Here is a 20,470-nt window from a genome sequence, read left to right as displayed (position 1 = left end):
ATATAGGAACATCGCAGACATGTCGAGGCGTTTTCCCCCTTCTTGCGTTCTCTTTTCACCTCACTGATCATCGATTACTACCTACTCACTCGAAGTATCACTGTACAAAAGATGTCTCAGTTCGACGCTGCCCCTCCCAATACCTATGCGGGAGGACGAGACGATAATCTCCGGATCAAAGATGGTGCTCTACCTATCAACGCAAGTAACGATGCCGAAGGGGATTTCGATATGGTAGCGTACAAGAGGGACACACCTCTATGGAAGAGGATCAAAGATCACAGTTTGACGCAGATGATCTTACTCAGTATTCAAGCTTTCTGTGGACCAGCGATGGCTGATGCGATTGCGGGTTTGGGTGGGGGTGGATTGGCTACTCCTACTACTAACAATATCGCGTGAGTGCATCATACCTGTCTATGTACCAGCTCAGTAAGGGTGGCTGATACGATGTGGGTTGTTGGTATTGTTAGGAATGCTGTATCATACGCTGCTTTGGCTGGAGGTATGTGTATTTTGGCTCTTCTTAAACCTTTCATCATTCAGCTGATACATGTGCCGTTATAGTCTGTTTCCTCGGTGGTCCCCTCGTCAACAAACTCGGAACCAAGTGGGCATTACTCATTGGTGCTTTGACTTTCCCTTTGAGAGGTGCATCTTTCTATACGAACAGTAAATTCGGAAACCAATGGGTGAATACAAGATTCCATTGGTGTTGAGTCGAAGATACCTCGGGTGGTACTGATTGACCCTGATGTCATTGATAGTTCCTTATTCTTGGATCATTCCTCGAAGGATTCGGTACAGGTGCTTGGTACGTTGCCGAATCAGGTACTATCATGTCTATAGCGCCTAGTGGAGCAAGAGGAAAATACCTTGCTTTGTGGATTGTTAGCAGAAACTTGGGTCAATTGATCGGAGGTGCTATCAAGTGAGTCTGGTCCATCCTACCGAACTCTGCTAGAGATTAAAGCTGATAGTCTCAACCTCTCCTAGTCTGGCCAAGAACCATATTGATGGTGTCGAAGGTGGTGTAACACCCGACACATATATCATCTTCTTGATCATCGAATGTTTGGCGTGAGTATCACATCGCAGTGGAGTCTGGTCGTAATCACCTTCGTTACATCTAACCTGTTCATCTCCCGCAGCATCCCCTTCGCCCTCTTGATCTCTCCCTTGGATCATGTTGTTCGATCCGACGGTACCAGGATCAGAGTATCAGAGAAAGTTGGAACCGCCCAGGAATTCAGGTTGATCAAGAAAACTTGGAAGTCCAAACTCATCCTGCTATCTGCTCTGTGGGCCTTCTGGTCATTTTTCTACGGGTTCGTGAATTTCATCCCTCACTACACGTGCAGTGCAATTGATATATGCTGATCATCGTTCCTACAGAGGTTCATGGAGTACATATCTCGGTTTATACTTCAGTGTCAGAGCTCGCGCACTTTCATCACTCATCTCACCCTTCTTCTGCATGTAAGTGATTTCTATTCTCAATGATGCTACAATTGTTTGAGTACACTGACATATTCTACAATAGTGTCGGTTGTTTTGGTCTCGGATTCATCCTCGATATGAAATCCCTAAGTCAACGACGTCGAGCTCAGGTCGGCTTAATCACAGTCGTGATCCTCAATGCGGCTGTGTACATCTGGTCAATCATCGTGCAAGTGAAATTTAACAAGAACGATCCCGGGTCGATCGATTGGAGCGATAGTCGATATCCAGCTTCGTTCTTGCCATACTTCTTCATCCAGACCACCGGTCCGCTATCGCAATCTTACATGTACTGGTTATTATCTTCTTTCGCCACTGATGCTCAATGTAAGTTGCACTTGTCCTCTCTCCATCGGTACCACGATAACTGATCTTGATATGTTATGTGTATATAGCAAACGTAAGAAACGGTGCTGCTTTCAGGTGTATGGAAGCTATTGGACAAGCTGTCGCGTACGGTATGAACAGTAAGACCGATGAAAGTCCTTTGATCGGATTGTAAGTTTTTCTAACTCACTCGGATGTCACCACGGAAAATCCTACCATAGCTAACCTATATCCTTTTGCAGCTGTGTCACCTTTGGTCTTATGGCCCTTGCGCTCCCACCATTCATCGTGCTCGTCAATAACACTCCTGACAGAATCCCTGCGGACGTGATTGCTGAAGAAGAGGCGACTGAGCACAAGCTGGAAGGTGGCTACGAGAAGAAGGATGATCCTGTACAAGTGTCTGTCTTGGAATAAATCGGCTGAATCATTTGATTGCCCCTTTTCTCGACCGATTTCTGTTTATCGTTTGCCCTTATAACTGTCTCTCTATCACATTTTCCAGCACAATACTTGTTTGTGCTCATCAACATTTCTTGTGCTTTCAATCTGGATTGTCTTCGCCCTACCAAATAAGCTAGGCTTCGCTCTTGTAGAGGATCTCATTTACATTGTCAATACTGTATGCAGCCCTGGTTTCCAACAGCAGCACCATGAGGGGATGTTGCCCGTATATGGTAATTTCCCTTTGGGTAACAAACCTTAATCTCGTTAGCCTATCGGATGGTACCTGAAAATCCAAGAAGCCAGCCCTCCACAAGATGAGATTCTCTGAACATTTGTGAAATATGGTACACCGAGGGTTGTCTTGGTTCGAAGAGACTGACAACTTCCATAACAATACACGATCATCATCATCAGACATTATCACAATAATATGTCATCATCATAGTTTGAAGGACAACATGGGAATAATCAGGCTATTCTCATCTCTACGCGGTCTGTTCGCAGCTGTATCGATATTCTTGTTCACATTCTCAATCTGGAACTATAACTCCTCCACTGGTACCGCCAAATCAAAATCCTATGTCGGTAAAGGTACGGTAGTAGACCTGGAAAGCATATTGACCGACGTACCTCCGGGACAAGGATCTTCAGCGTGGACGGAAGGTGACGAAGGGAAATTCATAACAATTGGTCAACCAGTATCAAAAATCCAATTCAACGATAAAGGTATTGTAGACGTAAGGACCGGAGTGCCGCTGGAAGGTGCAAATGAGGGTTCAACATTCAACCTGGCTGTTCTGAAGCTACCTAGAGGATCAAAATGGGGTTTCGTCGGTGTAGCGAGAGGTCCAACGAGGTTGAGACATTTCATGCAGATTAATGGGCATTCTTCCAGAGAGCAAGTTCTAGTAGCGTGAGTGCGAGGGTTGTCTTCTCAGTGTCCCTGTCAGCTACGGAGTGAACAAGATGCTGAATCCCGTGTTGTGACAGGCTGGGGCTCAACATGACTTCAGAAGGACACCTAATAGCTGTTACCAGAGGTCAGACATTAGATTTCCCTATGATACCTAGAGAAGGTTGTTCGAGTGCTGGATCATGGATAGCTACATATGGTGCGGAGGATCCACGATTGTTATGGACAGTATGTACCCTAAGCAATCTATCGTCTCTTTTACACTTCTGGTCTGACATGCTCTCTCGACTAGGATGCTGGCACACCCGCTCTTACCTATGCTCGATCAGCCCTCGACAACGATAGATGTCGTTCAGTGGGCCTCGTCAATGACCTTAGATCAATCTTTCCGGAATTAGATGCAGCACTAGCAACAGGCGTAGAAGATGTATCACCATATGATGGCTACAAAGAACCCGGTCAAGGAAATGACAGGGAATTGTATCGTTCAGACAAGCAAGGCGTGATAGAGAAGAATGTGAGTCAACTCAATCTCGGATCTTTGGCGGATACTGATTTCGAAGACGGACACACAGTGGATGCCCTTCTATCCCGGTGCTCTTCCTGATGGAGAGACAGCCATACCTCATATCCATTACACCGTTAAATCCGCCTTGTCACTCCGACCCATCGAAATTACCCCTACCCGGGCGATCTATGAAGACGTCGATCTGGGTCAATCAACGACAAAAAGCTGTATCGGTACTGCTCATTCCAAATCGTTCAAGATTCATCAAGCATCCCCCTTGTACAGGTTAACACTGTGTGATAGGGGGTGTATAGTCACAGAGCAGAATACGGTGAATATAGCCTTATCTCACACCCAATCACCTACAAGGCAATACGGTCGATTCTTGGCGACTTTCAACGTTTCGTATCCTTTCAATCCTATATCTGTCGGACCAAGATTCCATCTGGATGGGTGTGACGATGAGAATGACATCAACTACGCCTTATCCCTTGTTCCTATACAACAGTCAGACATAGACCCCTCAGGGAAACCGAAAAGTACCCCTCAAATAGTCCAGCCGGACCATTTCTTCCTGGATGATCGAATGTTGATCACGATGGGTCATAATGATAAGGAGATGACTTCTGTCATGACCACTGTGAGGGAAATACTGAGTAGACAGCATATGTGTTGAATGGATTTGGGAGGATTGTAGAATTTTTGGGCTTCCATATCATTTTAGGAATAACATGTATGCATATAACTGTAAAAATTCAACCTATGATGTCACATGTCAAGGATTTTTGACGACGTCCAAGACTGGTTTCCATTTCCATTTCTCTATCTATCTTCCTTAAGATTCAGGTTCCTACTTGTGTATCCGATTATCCAAACATTCGTGGACCCATCAACCAAATGTCCAGAAAGACTACAGACTACGATAGACCTTATCCCCAAGTGGGACTAGGCAAACTGATAGCGGTTGGACTCACAGCTGGTTTTTTGGGAGTTGCCGTGTAAGTGTTTCCAGCGTTCACAGGGTAAACTTGCCATCACAGCTGAACCACCATATACTGTGTAGAATGACAGCGGGTGAGAAGATCGAACAAGCACTGACGAAAAGACCAAACTCGGAAGTACCTGGATTGACGTTGGCGAGACTTATCGGAAGACCGGACGGTGAGAAGGGGAAACTCAACTTGATCATGCACTATGGACAGGTCAGTCACATACGAACACTATAAGCCTTACAGACCAGCTTATGTGACCAATATGTTGATAGGGTGCATTGCTTGGTGTAGTAAGGGCATTCATGGCTACTCACGGGATGAGGGGGCCATTCGTGGACTTCATCCTAACGGGATTGAGGTTATCGGTAGATCAGACATTGGAGAATTATGTCGGTTCAGGAGCATTACCATGGACGTGGCCTGTCTCGGAGCAGGTCATAGATATACTTCACAAGGGAGTATTTGCATTTGCAACGGGATATGTGAGTACCTTTACAGATTTCCGCTATGGCCTGCTGACTTTGTCCGTTAGATATGCGATGTATGGCTACAGTGAACGATTCCTATATGCGATGCAAAATATCAAGTCATTGTACAAGATACAGGAGGTTCTAACAGTCTATATAAGAATGCTCCCTGATGCCTAATGCAGGCTACACTATACAGCTGTATTTTCCATCAAAATGAATATGAAACTTGTTGGCTAAGATTCTTGCTTTTCGGGACTATCTATATCTTCGCCCTTGAATGAATACTGCTTGATCGACTTCCAAGGGCCACCGAGATATTCCCACCTACGTACAGCACATCAGCCATATGTATCCGTTAATAAGATAAATTCACCTACAATTCGAATCCCACCGCTCTCCCCTTATGCTGTCCCTCCTTCCGACCATCCGTCTTCAACCCGTCAAAGAACTCTTTCACCTCCTTCAAACATGTATCCACTTGTTCTTCATTACTAGCTTTGTTAAGAATCGTCACATGAGGCTTCCGCATAGTCTGCAAATCCTGATTCGTCAACTTGTCTTTGTCCCCTTTGATACCTCTCTTCAGATCGGTAAGAAGCTGTTGATGTATCCTCTCAACTGTACTTGATGGTCTTTCTCTGACTATGAGATATACACCTCTATTGCCCATCTTCTCCGGTTCTCCAAAGAATACATCCCATCCAGTCCTTGAGCTACATATACTGTTCAGCTGATCATCGAGCTCGTTGAGCCGATGGGCGGGTATAGCGTGGAAGAGGGTGACATGGGCGGTAAGGAAGTTCCGATGTGGTGGGAAGTATTTGGACCGCAGATCGGTGAGAAGCTTGTGTGTTGCTTTGTCGAGCCGCAAGGTCAAGATGATCGGGCTTTGGAACTGTATTGGGGCCGTCATTTTGGGTGGACCGTAGTGCGATGAAGCATCAACATGATAGTTAATATCGACATGCTATGTATATGTGCTCATCGAGGTTTTGGGAATGTCACCCATTACATCATAGGTCAGGCGCGTTGTTCTTATGATCGACAGACCTCTTGCTCAAAGTTTTAAATCGGTCAGAAGAGGATCAATTCATATTTACATTAGATTTTTTCTCTGCTCTCTGGCAGACAGTATCTCGCCATATGCATCAAGATGTCCCACTACAGCCCTCACTCCTCGGCAACCTTCGAAGGATACTACAATCGGTTCCGACTCCCCTCAGGCGCTTCAGTATGCCTTATCGTTTCCTCCGTTCCCGGCGCACAGAATCGTCCTTATATGATCTCCTTCACACATGTCACTCGTGATGGCAAGAAGTATTGGCAGAAAGAATACTGGTCAGAGCAATGGGATATCACCAGGGGAAAGGGTGATGACTATACCATAGAATGGGATGATGGTAAATTCGGTTTCAGAGATGGGAAAGTATTTTGGCAGATGAAGACGGAAGAAGTTGAATTTACAGCTGGTCAAACGGATCGTGGTATACCATGGGATCCTCAAGATCCAAATTCCACCCCTGCAGGTATCGTCGCTCGATTCCCTTTACCTATCCAATGGCATATACATACTGTAGACTCGGATTCTCATTTCACCCTGAAAATATCCGAAGTTCAACTTCCGCCAGAAGATCATGAGGGTATAGCGAAAGTGCACGTAGAGAAGAATTGGGCGGTATCTTTCCCTAAATCATACGTCTGGATGCAAGTCAGGAATGGGAACAAAGGTCTGTCATTAGCTGGAGGAAGCTTATTACCTGGGGTTCAAGCGTATCTGGTAGGGTATCAAGGTGATTCATTCATATCCTTCATGCCGCCGACTTCGACATCGATATTCGGTCTATCCTTAGGACTGTATAGTAATGTAGTCTCGACAAATGGGATAATAGATATAGATATAGTAGGGTGGTTCAAGAGATTGAAGATTATAGGTCGATGTGATCCTTCAACATACTTCAGCTTCGCTGCGCCGTTGAACACTGGTCATGCTCCGGATTATACTGTTCAAAGTTACGCTGCGGACATCACGGTGGAGGTGTTTGAGAGGAGTTGGCCATGGTCAGGATGGACGAGGGTGGAGAAGGAGGACTTCAAGGAAGGTGGAATGGAATTTGGAGGTGAAGCATATGAGAGACATGAAGAATGAGATGATACATGTGAGTGAACTTCTACGAGTTTTTGTATTGAAACAGGGAGAATCATTAACGACCGATCCATTATTTCCTTCGTACTTAGTATTTATTGCTGTGTATAAACTATGTATAGAAACGCAATGAATTCCATCGTATCACCAATTTAAAAAGGTGAAAAAGCTAAGAACAAGCGGGGAGATGAGGACTTGAAGGGATACCAACATCGGGAGGGTCGTGAGGGGAAGAGCGGGAAGTAGACCTCCCGTCGATTGAGTGACGCGATTGGGAGGGATAGATACGAAGAGCGATCTCGCGGTGACGATCATGATAGGAATGGAGTAGAGAAGGACCACAGATATTCCTTGTATCCAACCTCTGGAGAATGAGGGGGAATCTATGGTGTCGAGTCCCGGTGTTTGGGTGTATGTGGTGAATAGTTTGAATAAGGTCAAGGCCAATACGTTGAATCCGACGTACAGCCTAGCCGCTACTGCATGACCTACTCTTACCACGAAAGTGATCTTCCCACCAGCTATATCCGCTTCTATATCTTGTATATGCATGATGAATATTCTGGCCTGCTCGAAGCAGTACATGGCGCCTAGGAGAACCCACACCGAACCCAGATTGAACCCGCTGGTGGAAGGGGTGAAGATGTCAGATATTTGGATGGTTCGACCTGTGGTAGCGGTGTAGTAACCGGTCATACCCCATAAAATGGAAACTGGGTTGAGGAGGAGTGCCGAAATGAGTTCACCAAAGCCGTGGTAATGAAGTCGAACAGGTGGACCAACGTACATTTGGGAGAGGACTGAGCTGATGATCCCGATTTGAAGAGCGAAACCTCGATAGGGTGAACCGTGAGTATGTTCGGAGATGGTAGAAATAGAGGGGTCTTTGGATCGGGAATAGAAGATGAGTCCAACGACAGCAGCTTGCCAAGCGACACCGAGGATCAGAGCAGTGTAAGGGGGGAAAGTACCATCGTGGATGATCCTAGTTGTATTCCCCATGATCTTCTCGTTGAACTCCCTAGCTTCTTCCTCCTTGATCTTCCCGTTGTGCTCCTCCTTCACCATTTCTCGCTCCTTTACTGATCTCTTAATCGATTCTATTTGTCCTGGTCGATCTAAGTTCCAATCAAAGTATTCATTCCCATAGTTGATCGAAACGTTGGTGGCCCAGGTGGTGAATGCGCATTGAAGCACGACCCACCAATCGACGCTTGTGATACCTGTTGCACCTGTCGAAGGGAAGAGGCGAGCTGACAAAATACAACCGAAGATCGACCATAGAGGTACCTCACTGGCCAGAGGGATCCGACCAAGAGCGATGAGGGCGTTGATCGACCCGAGGAAAGACAGCTGTTGGGGATCGTGCATTCTGATGACTGTTTTTCGATATAAGAGTGTAGGACGACAGATATAATAGATAGAGATGAAATGGTCATCCCAATAATCCGCACTAAGCCCTTCTTGGCGATGTCATAAACCCTGCTTTCGATCTAACATTTATCAACGCATCATAGGCTTACTTTTGGATAAACAAATTCCAATCAGATCGTGCCTGATACCTTTCTCTTTTCCCTGGGATACGATTCCAGTAGACGAGGCATCGAAGCAGCATGACCTGTAGCGTATTGATACCATGCCCTTTGGTCCGGTAACGTCTGAAGCTGCTCTGCCAACTGTTGAAGATGAGTTCAGCTGATTGCTTGTTGCGAATATCTCATTCATATCCTGCTTGTCATAGTTGAAAACTGACTGACTGTGACAGAAACTTCATTCTAGGCACCTTGAACATTCACGGGCGCCGAGATCCGGACATCGGCCAACGGAGAGATCTGTTTACTCCCCTGTCCTTGAACACCTGATTGATTTGATGATGTTTGAAACATTATTGAAAGCTCTCAGTCTACGTGAATATGTCCTTTAGGAGCACGGGCGCCGACTAATTTGACACTTATGATCTTTCATAATATCTGTTATGCTTTGGGAGACAACACCTTGATCAAATGCTCAAATACGCACATATGTCGAGCTGACAATATGACCAAGCAAATGAATTCACCTAGCTTATCGCCTACATCCATCCTTGTGCTGATTCCAAGCCTTTCGAGATGGTATCAATCATCAGCAAACACCATGCAAACGATCCTGAGGGTCTAGATCAAGACCACACTCTTCGTCAGAAACCATGGATGCTCCACCGTACAGCCTGGTCGGAGATCATCAACCACCCATATGATGGACAAGGTACAGAAGAATCACCATACGTCGTGACTTGGGTACCTGATGATCCAGCGAGATCATTCAAAGATAGAGAGAACCCTATGACGTTCAAATTTTATTACAAGTGGATCGCGACGTTGATAGCTGCTTTCGGTACATTGGGAGTTACCATTTCCAGTTCGATGCTTTCGGCTGCTATTTGGGATATCAGGTTAGAGTTCCCAGGTTATAGCAACCAAATATACATCATGGGTAAGCCATCCATCACCACGTCAGACTCGTTGTTGATCTGATGTATTCAGTCACTTCCGCATTTCTCATCGGATTTGTTGTGGGACCTCTCTTATGGGCACCTGGATCGGAAGTTTACGGTCGAAGGTGGATGTTTATCGTCACCTACATACCATTCACCATCTTCAACGCAGCTTGTTGTGGGGCGAAAAATATGGCTGCGTTGATCGTACTAAGAACCATGGCGGGGATATTCGGTAGTAGTGCAACGGTCAACTCTGGGTGAGCCAGTTTCGTATGCTAGTCCAATCCCTTGTCAGAATATTGATCCTCTTGTCCATTTTCAGCGGTACCATCGCGGATATGTTTCCTGCTCATCAGAGAGGTCTTGCTATGGGTATATTCGCCGCGGCTCCCTTTCTGGGTCCGGCCATCGGCCCAGTGGTGAGTTCATGGAAATGTAGTCATACATGGGCTTGCGACCATGTGCTAATGCAACGTCATATAGGCTGGTGGGTTCCTCTCCGAAGCATCAGGATGGAAGTGGGTAGCTGCCCTCATAGCATTTCTCTCTCTGCTCCTTTGCGCTCTCAATGTTATTTTCCTCCCTGAGACCTACGCTCCATACTTGCTCCGTCGAAGGGCTCAGCGTCTCACGAAGTATACCGGAAAAGTGTACAAGACCCAGCAAGACATTACCGCACCACTCAACAAGACAAAGTTGATCACGAATCAATTGAAGGTCCCTTGGATACTGATGTTCAAGGAGCCTATCGTATTCCTGATGACCATTTAGTGAGTTACAAAGTACATCGTCTCCATTGGCACAGACCATTTTGCTGATTATCATACCTCTTATCACCTGGTTAGCATGTCAATCATTTATGCGATCCTCTATGTAAGCTGTTTTATGATCGGCGTCTGAACATATCCCGTCTCCAGAACTGACACCTTTACCAATATTATCATAGATGCAATTTACATCCTTCCCACTTATATTTCAACAAGCCCGGGGGTGGTCACCTGGTATCGCCGGGTTAGCTTTCGTCGGAATCACTGTTGGGTCATTTATCGGTCTGGGCTATATAATTTTTTATGAAAATCCCAGATACTCCAAATTGATCCACGCCAGAGGTGGTTATCTTCCTCCAGAAAGTAGATTACCTACTGTCATGCTTGGAGCTGTTGTATTCCCGTGAGTGTGCACAGGACGCATTGCTTGTCCGGGGCGTACAAGGACGAAGGCTCATCTTGATACTTAGGATCGGTTTATTCTGGTTCGCATGGACTGGTATTCCAATAACGATACACTGGATAGTACCTGTCCTTGCAACAGTACTCATAGGAATGGGTATCGTACTGGTATTCCTCGGTTTGATGGTGAGCAAATACCGGTTCATGTGCCTTTACACTGAAACTCGACCTTGACTGACCGTATGCCTTGCTTTAACATTTGTCAGAACTACCTCGTGGACGCCTATCTACAATACGCTGCATCCGTTCTCGCTGGGAATGCAGTCGTGCGTTCGATGTTCGGTGTCGTCCTGCCCCTGTTCACCGTCAATATATATAATTCACTTGGTATCCGATGGGCTGGATCCCTCATGGGTTTCCTCGGATTGGCTTTCCTTCCTGCTCCATTGTGAGTGGACAATACCAAATTTCGCTGACACGATGCCATACTGATTAGCTCTTGTTTGATCCGCTTCAGCATATTCTATTTCTACGGTTCACGAATTCGAAGGATGAGTAAAGCTGCCAGAGAGGCAGATGATCTAGGTCAGATGATGGCCAAGAAGAAGCTAGAAATGATGGCTTTGCAGAAGAGCCCCAAAACGGAACAAATGTCGAACGCTGGAGTAAGCAGTGATAGTCCGAACGTGCAAGGGACCTCAACGGAAGTGCAAGAGAACGAAAGTGAAGCTCAGACTGTAGTAGAGGAGAACGATGGATCAGTCCGTCGGGCGGAACATTAGGTGAATCCATACATCTCTGTAGGCAGATGCAAATGCATTATACTGGACCTTCCTCAAGAGCAGATATCAGGTTTCCCCCACTTGCCGGTCCAAGCGCTCATAGGCTGATCATGTATGGTCCACAGGCATTTCTTGGGTGATGAACAGATATGCAGAATGCGGCCAAGGCATGCTGGCGAGTGATGAAACGTAATTTGTACTTCTTGACGGTATGAATCTAGTCAAATCAGCCAGAAGCTCAACGTCGGACAGGAACAAATCAAGGAGTATATGAACAATGCATGGTAGGTAACGAGATTCAATCCACAGGAAATGAAACGGTGAGTAGTACGTAAAGGCATTAAGAGGGAAACACATGTGAGAGAGAATAAAAACCAGCCAAAAACAAAAACCTGCAATATGCGAGCACTGCATATTGAGTATCTTTCTGATGTCAATCTATTTTTCAATCACACCATTAATCTTTGAAAGCTGCGTGTCAATCCAAGTTTCTTCGGAGGGAGACTTCGATCACTCGCCACCTAATTTCTGATACAGCCTTCAATAATGTCTCTCGTTCCTTTGATCCGATGGCCATGGTGCGAACGCCAGACTCACGAGGTTCTCTTTGATCAAGGTAAATTATCAGGATCTATAGGCGTTTGTCTACCTTTCGAGCCCATATCGAGGCTATCTAAAGCCGCCATCTCTTCATCGTCAAGCTGGAAATCGAAAATACATCTGTTCGCGTGGATGCGTTCTTCCTTAGATGATCTGGGAAGAGGGATGAGGCTGTTTCGAATACCGGAAGATCAGTCTCCTGAAGTGCTTCCATGTCTCTTATATCAGCAAGCCATCCATGTGGTGCTCACTCTTTTTGGATACTCCATCTGAGTAAAATGTGGCCGCTTGGCTTATTGTATTTCTCCGCCAGCTTGATCACGGTAGGGTGACCAATACGATCGGCCTGGTAGCGTGCAGTGGGACAGTATGCTTGAACGACGATACCCTTATCTTGACAATACTTAACAACTTGGCGCTGTTGAATCCAGGGGTTCAGTTCAAGCTGGACGAGTACCGGAACATGACCAGGAAGAGATTCGAGTTGTTTGATCCCACTGCCATCAAAGGTCAGTCAGTCTTGGCACACAAAAGTCGTCTATCACCTTGGTCTTGGGAGGGATACTGACAAATTTGATACTCCGATATTTCTGACCCAGCCTTCATCTTTCGCCTGACTCAAAGCCTTCCAACCTTGTTCCCTCCATGCTGGGGTAGGACCCGAATGATGCAACAAGACCAGATCAATATATCCACCTTGATCGACGTCCTTCCCGTTATTGAGCTTGATTACCGATTCTCTCAATCCCCGCACAATCTCTTCGACTTCAGGGATGACAAGCTTCTCCAATTCCGAAGGGGAAGGTTGAAGAGGTGCGCACCATTTCGTAGAGAGTGTGATCTCCGACCGAGGGATGCCAGATTGAGCGACTGCGAGACCGATCTCTATGATTAAGCAAAATGTCAATGATCGAATTGCCCGTCTTGATGCTAACACGCGTTTGTGATCTCACCTCGCTCATTCCCATATCTTTGGCCCGAATCAACTACATTTGATGATTGGATCAGCATCTATATCGTGATGATTCCCCAAGATGAACAGTACCTACTCAACCTGTAACCGTCCAGCAACGCACTGGTAACCGCATCCAATGCTTCACGACCCTTCAATCCACCTGCACCAAATCCAAATCCCGGTATCTCACCCCCAGTATGTAGAGTTACTGTGTCAGAAAATGATCGAGTCATGGCCGATATGATGATATATACGTTTTGATTCTGGTTTTGTTAAGAGACAGCGAAGTACGTATCTCAGTAGAGATGTTATATATACATAAATATGCATGATCCTGATCATCCAAGGCGTCCCCGACGGCCGGTTACGCAATTGATTTGGGTAGAGACATCCAGGAGATGCTCCACAGGTTTTTTTTTTCGACCGGCGGCGTTGAAGGAGTAGCGTGCGTGGGAAAATGTACTCTGACCCCTAGAGTAGTTGATAAGATACTCATACTTGTATCCTATGTCTCAGGGAGGGACTGCTCGGGCATGCCAAGTTTGGCAGTGGTGTAGCTGTACTCAGGATAAGCAAAATGCTCGAGGCTGAGTTCCTATCAAGAAAAATGTCCAGTAAATGGGGCCATGATCTAAACTGATCCCAGCCCATGTTCGGTGTAAGAGTCCGCTCCGGTCAGCCACCAGAGCTGGGGCCAGGGGAATATGCACAATGCATGGTAAGGCGTGTTAGGAAGGAAATACAAAGCAGGCCAAAAGACCAGTACGAGGATGATGGGTATCTACATAATCTCAATTAGGGAGTCCATTAACCATTAAATGCCTTTCAATTTCACAACGCCCTTATAAAGACAATCAGACTGGATTTCAGAACGTTTCCGTTTCATCCTGTTTTTTTGAATATCGGACATGATCAGCTGCCGCATGCCGATTCGATCTCTTCTTCGAGGATCGAATGAAGACTTTCGATTACTCACGATAACATCTTCAGCCGGTTGCTCCTTTAAAGCTAAATTATCATTGCCTTTAGCTTCACTCAGCTCCTGCTGCAATCTCTTGATCTCACTGCCCACATATGCACACCAATCAGCTATAGCTGCAATGCCGATGTATGCTGAATTAGAATCTCCACACTCACTTCTCGAGATCGACTACTTTGGCATTATGAGCTTCATGAAGTTTGGTCAAAGCTGGAGAGTGAGGTTCGGCAGGAGGTTTGGGAGAAGTAGGTGGTGTTCGGATCGAGTCCTGCTATATGATAGTCTCTTTAGCATTTAGCATGGTCCGTTGTAAATGATAGACGGTGCATCACCCACAGCTAATCTAGCAAGTGCACTGTTCTTCTCCACTCTCTCGTCCTTCGTAACAATTAGCCCATATATCATTGTCTATAGCGAGGAGAGAAGACGTCTGGCTCACCTGCAATTGCACCTCCAGTCTCTTCATTCCTTCTTTCAACTCCTCTACTTCGTTCTTATACTTCTCGTCTGCTTCTTGTGATTGTTTGATCTTCAACTCAGCCGCTTCCCTGATCTCCTGAGAATGTTGGTCCTGAATAGATGAGAGGGAAGCTTCGAAGTGAGATTTGTTCATCTCGGCCATCTGACACAATCCCATCTCATCAGTGCCAATTCTCCCAACAAAATGGAATTGCATGAGCCACTACCATATAAGAGCGGGATGACAGAGGTATCAGACAAGGTTTGACTCACCTCCTTCGCACCTTCCAACTCATCTTTCACACCCTGCAATTCCCCTTTGACCCTCTTCAGTTCCCCTTCGAGCTCCGCCTTGTCTGTTTGTGAACTTTCCTTCTTCGCAAGACTCTCAATCTCACCAACCAACCTGGTAATCTCATTTCTCAACTTCTCATTGACTTCTTTCAGTTCACTCAGTTGAGTCTGACTCTCGACAACTTGTTGTTGAGTGGACAAAAGAGATTCTTCGAGCGTTTGTTGGGATTTCAGATGGTCCGCTTGTAAGTCTGTTAGAGCAAGAGAATGCGATGTTTGGACAGCTTCAATCTCGGCTTTGTGGGACTCTTGAAGTTGAGTATGGGTGTTTTGCAATTCAGCTCGGATTGAAGATAGTTCTGCATGATGGGACTCGTTCGCAGCGGACTAAGGAGTACGAGGATGACAGCGTTCCGTCAGTAAAGATTGTAGACACTGAATGGTGGGAAATATTACACACTCACCTTGGCATCTTCAAAGGCTCGGTTGTACCTCTGTTCGAATTCAACTTTCTCCTTTTCCTTCTCCGCTTCGAGCTTGGCAATGATCTGTTCCTTCAGCATCAGCGGCCGACATGCTTACTTCATATGGCACGGAAGCTCACCTCGTTCAAAGCCTTCTCCTTCTCTTCCATACCTTTCCTTACTTCCGAAAGCTGACCAAGCTCCTCTTCCAACTCTTCGACTTTGCTCTTCAAGTCGGTCAACTCATCCTCAGCCTTATCCTTCGCATCAATTACTTCAGCAAGTCTAGACTCAAGTTCAGATACTCTGGCATTGGAAGATGAAGTGGCCTCTTGCAAGAGTGATTCATGTTTTTCGTTCACATCTTTCAATGGTGCATTGTTCTGAGCAGTAAGGACATATGACTGACATAGAGGACTAGCTCACCTCTTTCTGCTCGTTGAACTTTTCCTCGTCACCCCTCCTACCCTCCTTTTCCTTCTCCAAACCCTCTTTCAACTCCTCAATCTTCTCTTGAAGTTCCTTGACTTTCCCTTCCAGACCTGTGGTACCCACAATGGACTTTTCAGCCTCTTCGGCACCTTCCGCCAATTCAGCTTCGAGTTTCTCTTTGATAGCTTGCAGTTCAGATACTTTCCCCTCGAGAGAACTCTTGATCTCGGTAATGTCATTGAGGGAGGAGGTCGATTCTTCGTGCGACACTCGAAGGGATGAGAGCTCTTCCTGGACGGATGAAAGAGTGGTGTTCAGATCGGTTATTGATGATTGAGCGGTGGAAAGTTCAATCTGAAGGGACGCGAGTTGAGCAACAAGGGACTCTTTCTCGGCTGATAGACTACAAGATGACATGTAGTATCAGCGGGATCGTGCTGTTGGCTTGGGCGGAGCAAGGACGAGAGGGCGCTCAACACTCACGCCTCGAATTTTCCCTCCAGCTCTTTGACAGCTGCTTCTCGTTGTTCCTCTGCAGCTTTCAGCTCCGCGGCATGAAGCTCCTTCAGTTCGTTGATCTATCGTGATAACATATATCAGTGCGTTTTCACACAGTCTAGAACCAATGGACATACCTTGCTATCGTTGTTGTCAGCAGCTTGAGATGTAGCATTCTCAATTCGAGCGTTGAGCTCTTCGATAGCTTGAGCATGACTACGTTACGACAAATCAAGATTCAACTAAGCAAAGTCACTTGGATACGAGTTGACGATCTGACAAGTAGAGGCGATACCTTACCTCTGCTCCAAATCGACTTTTTCTTTGGTCAACTCCTCAATTTTCTTTTCATACTCTTCTTTCTGCTCTGCCGATTTCTTCTCCAGGCCCTCGAGTTTTTCCTAAAAATCAGCAAATCATAGTCAGCACATTCACCGTATTACGAAATGACTCTATGATTGAATCAGAGCTCACCTTGAGCTCAGAAATTTGTTTGGACCTATCTGGTGCGGTTCCAGCTAACACGCTCGGTCCACTTCCTCCTCGGACCTTCTGCGCCGTACCAGTGCCAGTAGCAGTCTTGGAAGACGGTAACATACTTGCTCTTCCAGCATTTAACCTCGAAGTGGAACTTGTCAGACCCACTCTGGGTTTGGTAGCAGCACCAGTAGCTGTTGTAGACGCGATACTGGATCTCAGTGGGTCTGGTCGGGTAGTCGTGCTGGTTCGAGTAGCGGTAGGAACAGGTGGTTTGACTGATGTTCTTGGTCTGACCGGGGTAGATGAGGTAGCAGCAGCTGGACGAGTGACAGTCCTAGGAGCGGAAGATGAAGTTGTCGTCTTGTCTGATGCACCGGTAGTTGCTCGTGGCCTGGTAGCAGAAGTGGTAGTGGTAGAAGAAGGTTCAGCTTTGGACGCTGAGGTAGCTGTAGGTCGAGTGACACCGGGTCGGGTAGTCGATTGGGAGGGTCTAGAAGTATGGGTTGCTCGACTAGTGGTGCTAGTAGATGTAGTAGCTGATGGCCTAGTGGTAGTTGATGGACGAGCGGTGGTGGTAGTAGGTCTGGTAGGTGCTAGTGATTGTCTCGCTGTGGTTAGTGGTCTGGTGGATGATGTGCTGGGTTTGGCAGAAGGGGTAGTAGCCCTGGGAGTTGGTTTGGGTGTACCTGCTGGGGATGAAGTTGTTATCAGTATCAGGTCAAGTGTCCAGAGATCATCTGGGTCGCCAGCAGAGGAGTAGGTGGTGCATCCATAGCAGGCAAGCTAGGTATCGATTGAGACCAACTCACCACCAAATACACCACTCTTCAATACCTTCTTAACACCACTTGCAGCCTCCTTGGCGGTACTGACCACCTTGTTATCCTTGGCCTCACCATCTACGCCTTTCTCATCGACTTTACCATTGACATCATCTGCTTGACCGTTCTCCTTGCCTTGTTCAGACTGTTGCGCATTGACCTCTTCTTTCAACTTGGGTTCATCTTCATTGTCCAGCTTGGCCTCGCCTTGAGCGACCTCACTCTCCCGAGTATTGATTGATTCACCATTGACAGCTGACTCTTCTTCCTTGCTTCGGATATCTTGGATAGGCTGAGGTAGGTTGTCCTGTACATCATTCAACTCCTCTTTCTTCTCTTCGTCCTCTTGGCCATCACCTATGACCGGTCTTTCGTCCATGGTCTTCAAGCTGATAGCCTCTGAAGCCTGAGAGTCCGGTCTTGCTGACATGGGTCCTTCTGCTTCCTATTTCTATAGTGGTATGAGGTAGATGGGTATAGTCAATATGCAGGAATGAACGTTTATTGTTTGATATGTAGTCGAGTATGAGTATGTATATGGAATGAGCTTTGACACAACGCATCTACCGCGTCTTTTTTGTTTTTGATTTCTTTTGTCTTGTATGACCCGCGCATGGATCATCTGTCTACCTTGTATAATCATATGCATACCATATCCAGTAGTGATAAAGTCATAATCATATACAAAATGAGAGAACCAGAACCGGGGAGATCATATGTGCATGATATATATACGAAGAAGGGAAAGAAACCAAACGAAAAGCAAGAGGGAAAAACCAATTAACCTATATATGAATACGTCCATCCTATCCAACCCATTCCTATACTTCACACGGTGATTATAGGAAGATATGATGAATAGACCAACATAAACATGTATAGTGTCAATGGGAGATACGATTACTACCAGAGCAACAGTGTGTTATAGATCATTGATGAAGGGACAGCTTAATGCTGTACATTCGAAATGGCGGTGACATAAGTTTGACCGGATTCACTGTACACCACGCATCAGAATGTCAGCATCTATTAATCTGAATCATAAAAAGACCTCGACCCACCTCAATGCACCATTCTTGTACATAGGCCAAACATCGCCCAAACCATCGCCATTCGAATAAGCATAAGCGTGTACTCTTTCATCCGCTTCGAACAAAGCTACAATGTCGTTGATGTAGGTGTTGATCTCGCTTTGATCCGTGCAAGGGACGAAATCGGTCGAATCGTCCACACAGGCGAATTCAGTGACCCAAATGGGTTTACCGAAAGTGTTCCAATAGTAATCGATATCAGTTTTAACACCATCCATGTTGTTCTTGTTAACGTGGATGTTGGTGATGTCCCAAGAAACGGAAATTTGCTTTTCGAATGATGCCAACCATCCTATATATTGTTCGGCAGCTTGATGACACATTGACGGTGAGATCAAAGTGGATCCTTTAGCTTTGAAGGGACCGATCAATGAGTTCCATAGACCAGCGGCGGTAGAGACGTCGATGTTGGCACTTCCCCATGTGGAACAATCAGGTTCCTCGAAGCCCATGATGTACTGAGGAGCGGTGGTGATAGCTTCGAATACGGACAATCGAGATGCATCGGTACTGTCGACAGTTCCAGCACCCCATAACATCGGTACGGCGATCGGTGTACCAGTGTGTCCGGATGGGTTGGCAGACCAATCTACATGAGAAAGGATGAGAATTAGCGAGAGCGAAAGCGTGTGCAGAGTGGACTAGAACACTTACCATACCACCATCCGATGTAATCTTCACACTGGTCGTAAGCGTCTCCACCAGCTATGCCAGCTTTCTTTCCATTGGGCGTGTATTGCCCCGTACTGGTAGAGTTTGATGAAGCAGAGGTAGTAGCAGCGGCAGCAGCTGAAGTGGAAGTTGCGCTTGAAGAGTCTTGTGCAGCTTGAGAAGTCTGTGTTTGAGGTTGATAATTGTTATTACTATTATTCTGATCTTGTGCTTGAGTATTGTAGTCTTGATAGTTACTTACGTTAGTTCCGTTGGTATAGTTCTCAGCGGGTTCGACCCAGGTACTGCTGGTCTCAGCAGCGGTAGCAGCAGCTTGCGAGGTGGTGGTAGCCGCAGCTTGAGCTTCAGAAGATGTCGTGGTCTTGGCTCTACATGTCGTTCCTCTCTTTCTGACGACTTTCCTCTTGGGTTTCGCTACCTCACCGACAGGTTGTCTCCTCTCGACGGCAGTAGCTAATCTCTCCACGGCACGAGCGTGATCAACAGCTTTTGCAGAGTGTCGTCGGTGAGTCGAGGCCAAGGTGGGAGTGGAAGTGGCCAAGAGAGCGAGTAAAGGGAGGAGAGTGGAGAGTTGCATCTTGATGTTGTTTTATTTGTTGTTGGAGTCGATGAAAGTCGAGATATAGTTGATCAAAATCGATTTGATAGATGTTGGATTGGGTGGGTTGAACGAGTGTCTACAAATGAATGTCTGGGTGGTAGGTGTAGGACTGTGCGAGTGAAGGTGATCATGGGTTGATTGATATTCGATTGATTTATAGGAAGGAGGATGTAGTTGATTGATGGGAATATGGATTGAAGAGATTGAAAGAGCGTGTATAAGTTGAGGTTGAGGTCGAGGTTGAGGATGAAATTGAGATAGACAATAAGATTCTTGTCAGCTATTTATTTTTTCTCTTCTGTTCATTCATTGATGTGATCAGACTGCGAAGGGTGTTTTCCCTGTTGTTTGTGGATGGTCTGTGTGTGCGAAGGGCGTATCCTGGAGACAGAGACAG

At 46.2% G+C, this 20,470-nt stretch overlaps 10 protein-coding genes across 10 annotated transcripts; 5 read left to right on the top strand and 5 right to left on the bottom strand.

Annotated features, from left to right (window-relative positions):
* Nucleotides 1–111: 111 nt before the first annotated feature.
* Nucleotides 112–2,244, top strand: V865_002458 (uncharacterized protein; the record flags this gene model as incomplete). Its single annotated transcript, XM_066226259.1, has 10 exons — nt 112–398; nt 474–505; nt 568–692; nt 768–931; nt 997–1,080; nt 1,152–1,328; nt 1,396–1,479; nt 1,544–1,827; nt 1,896–1,998; nt 2,070–2,244. 10 exons carry the CDS (start codon nt 112–114, stop codon nt 2,242–2,244), a joined length of 1,515 nt encoding a protein of 504 aa, XP_066082356.1.
* Nucleotides 2,245–2,732: 488 nt separating this feature from the next.
* On the top strand, nt 2,733–4,371 carry V865_002457 (uncharacterized protein; the record flags this gene model as incomplete). The annotated part of the gene is made up of 4 exons (XM_066226258.1): nt 2,733–3,187; nt 3,265–3,415; nt 3,480–3,704; nt 3,763–4,371. 4 exons carry the CDS (start codon nt 2,733–2,735, stop codon nt 4,369–4,371), a joined length of 1,440 nt encoding a protein of 479 aa, XP_066082355.1.
* Nucleotides 4,372–4,592: 221 nt separating this feature from the next.
* On the top strand, nt 4,593–5,334 carry V865_002456 (uncharacterized protein; the record flags this gene model as incomplete). Its single annotated transcript, XM_066226257.1, has 3 exons — nt 4,593–4,693; nt 4,759–4,897; nt 4,960–5,334. 3 exons carry the CDS (start codon nt 4,593–4,595, stop codon nt 5,332–5,334), a joined length of 615 nt encoding a protein of 204 aa, XP_066082354.1.
* A 56-nt stretch (nt 5,335–5,390) lies between these two features.
* Nucleotides 5,391–6,070, bottom strand: V865_002455 (uncharacterized protein; the record flags this gene model as incomplete). Its single annotated transcript, XM_066226256.1, has 2 exons — nt 5,391–5,481; nt 5,535–6,070. 2 exons carry the CDS (start codon nt 6,068–6,070, stop codon nt 5,391–5,393), a joined length of 627 nt encoding a protein of 208 aa, XP_066082353.1.
* A 240-nt stretch (nt 6,071–6,310) lies between these two features.
* On the top strand, nt 6,311–7,303 carry V865_002454 (uncharacterized protein; the record flags this gene model as incomplete). Its single annotated transcript, XM_066226255.1, has 1 exon — nt 6,311–7,303. The coding sequence occupies one exon, from the start codon at nt 6,311–6,313 to the stop codon at nt 7,301–7,303; it is 993 nt and encodes a 330-aa protein (XP_066082352.1).
* Nucleotides 7,304–7,444: 141 nt separating this feature from the next.
* On the bottom strand, nt 7,445–8,671 carry V865_002453 (uncharacterized protein; the record flags this gene model as incomplete). The annotated part of the gene is made up of 1 exon (XM_066226254.1): nt 7,445–8,671. The coding sequence occupies one exon, from the start codon at nt 8,669–8,671 to the stop codon at nt 7,445–7,447; it is 1,227 nt and encodes a 408-aa protein (XP_066082351.1).
* Nucleotides 8,672–9,408: 737 nt separating this feature from the next.
* On the top strand, nt 9,409–11,727 carry V865_002452 (uncharacterized protein; the record flags this gene model as incomplete). The annotated part of the gene is made up of 9 exons (XM_066226253.1): nt 9,409–9,772; nt 9,823–10,033; nt 10,099–10,195; nt 10,260–10,546; nt 10,622–10,649; nt 10,723–10,946; nt 11,014–11,131; nt 11,212–11,393; nt 11,463–11,727. The coding sequence occupies 9 exons, from the start codon at nt 9,409–9,411 to the stop codon at nt 11,725–11,727; spliced, it is 1,776 nt and encodes a 591-aa protein (XP_066082350.1).
* Nucleotides 11,728–12,338: 611 nt separating this feature from the next.
* V865_002451 (uncharacterized protein) lies at nt 12,339–13,515 on the bottom strand (the record flags this gene model as incomplete). The annotated part of the gene is made up of 5 exons (XM_066226252.1): nt 12,339–12,498; nt 12,579–12,824; nt 12,897–13,212; nt 13,281–13,313; nt 13,377–13,515. 5 exons carry the CDS (start codon nt 13,513–13,515, stop codon nt 12,339–12,341), a joined length of 894 nt encoding a protein of 297 aa, XP_066082349.1.
* A 633-nt stretch (nt 13,516–14,148) lies between these two features.
* V865_002450 (uncharacterized protein) lies at nt 14,149–18,139 on the bottom strand (the record flags this gene model as incomplete). The annotated part of the gene is made up of 14 exons (XM_066226251.1): nt 14,149–14,169; nt 14,259–14,346; nt 14,420–14,529; nt 14,598–14,639; nt 14,701–14,883; nt 14,994–15,401; nt 15,479–15,562; nt 15,619–15,861; nt 15,905–16,313; nt 16,394–16,488; nt 16,546–16,624; nt 16,709–16,809; nt 16,883–17,577; nt 17,698–18,139. 14 exons carry the CDS (start codon nt 18,137–18,139, stop codon nt 14,149–14,151), a joined length of 3,000 nt encoding a protein of 999 aa, XP_066082348.1.
* Nucleotides 18,140–18,657: 518 nt separating this feature from the next.
* Nucleotides 18,658–20,049, bottom strand: V865_002449 (uncharacterized protein; the record flags this gene model as incomplete). Its single annotated transcript, XM_066226250.1, has 3 exons — nt 18,658–18,706; nt 18,771–19,389; nt 19,455–20,049. The coding sequence occupies 3 exons, from the start codon at nt 20,047–20,049 to the stop codon at nt 18,658–18,660; spliced, it is 1,263 nt and encodes a 420-aa protein (XP_066082347.1).
* Nucleotides 20,050–20,470: the final 421 nt, after the last annotated feature.

The sequence above is a fragment of the Kwoniella europaea genome, chromosome 1 (genome assembly GCF_036810445.1).
Source record: "Kwoniella europaea PYCC6329 chromosome 1, complete sequence".
Taxonomy (NCBI): domain Eukaryota; kingdom Fungi; phylum Basidiomycota; class Tremellomycetes; order Tremellales; family Cryptococcaceae; genus Kwoniella; species Kwoniella europaea.
This window is presented reverse-complemented; position numbering and strand designations above follow the sequence as displayed.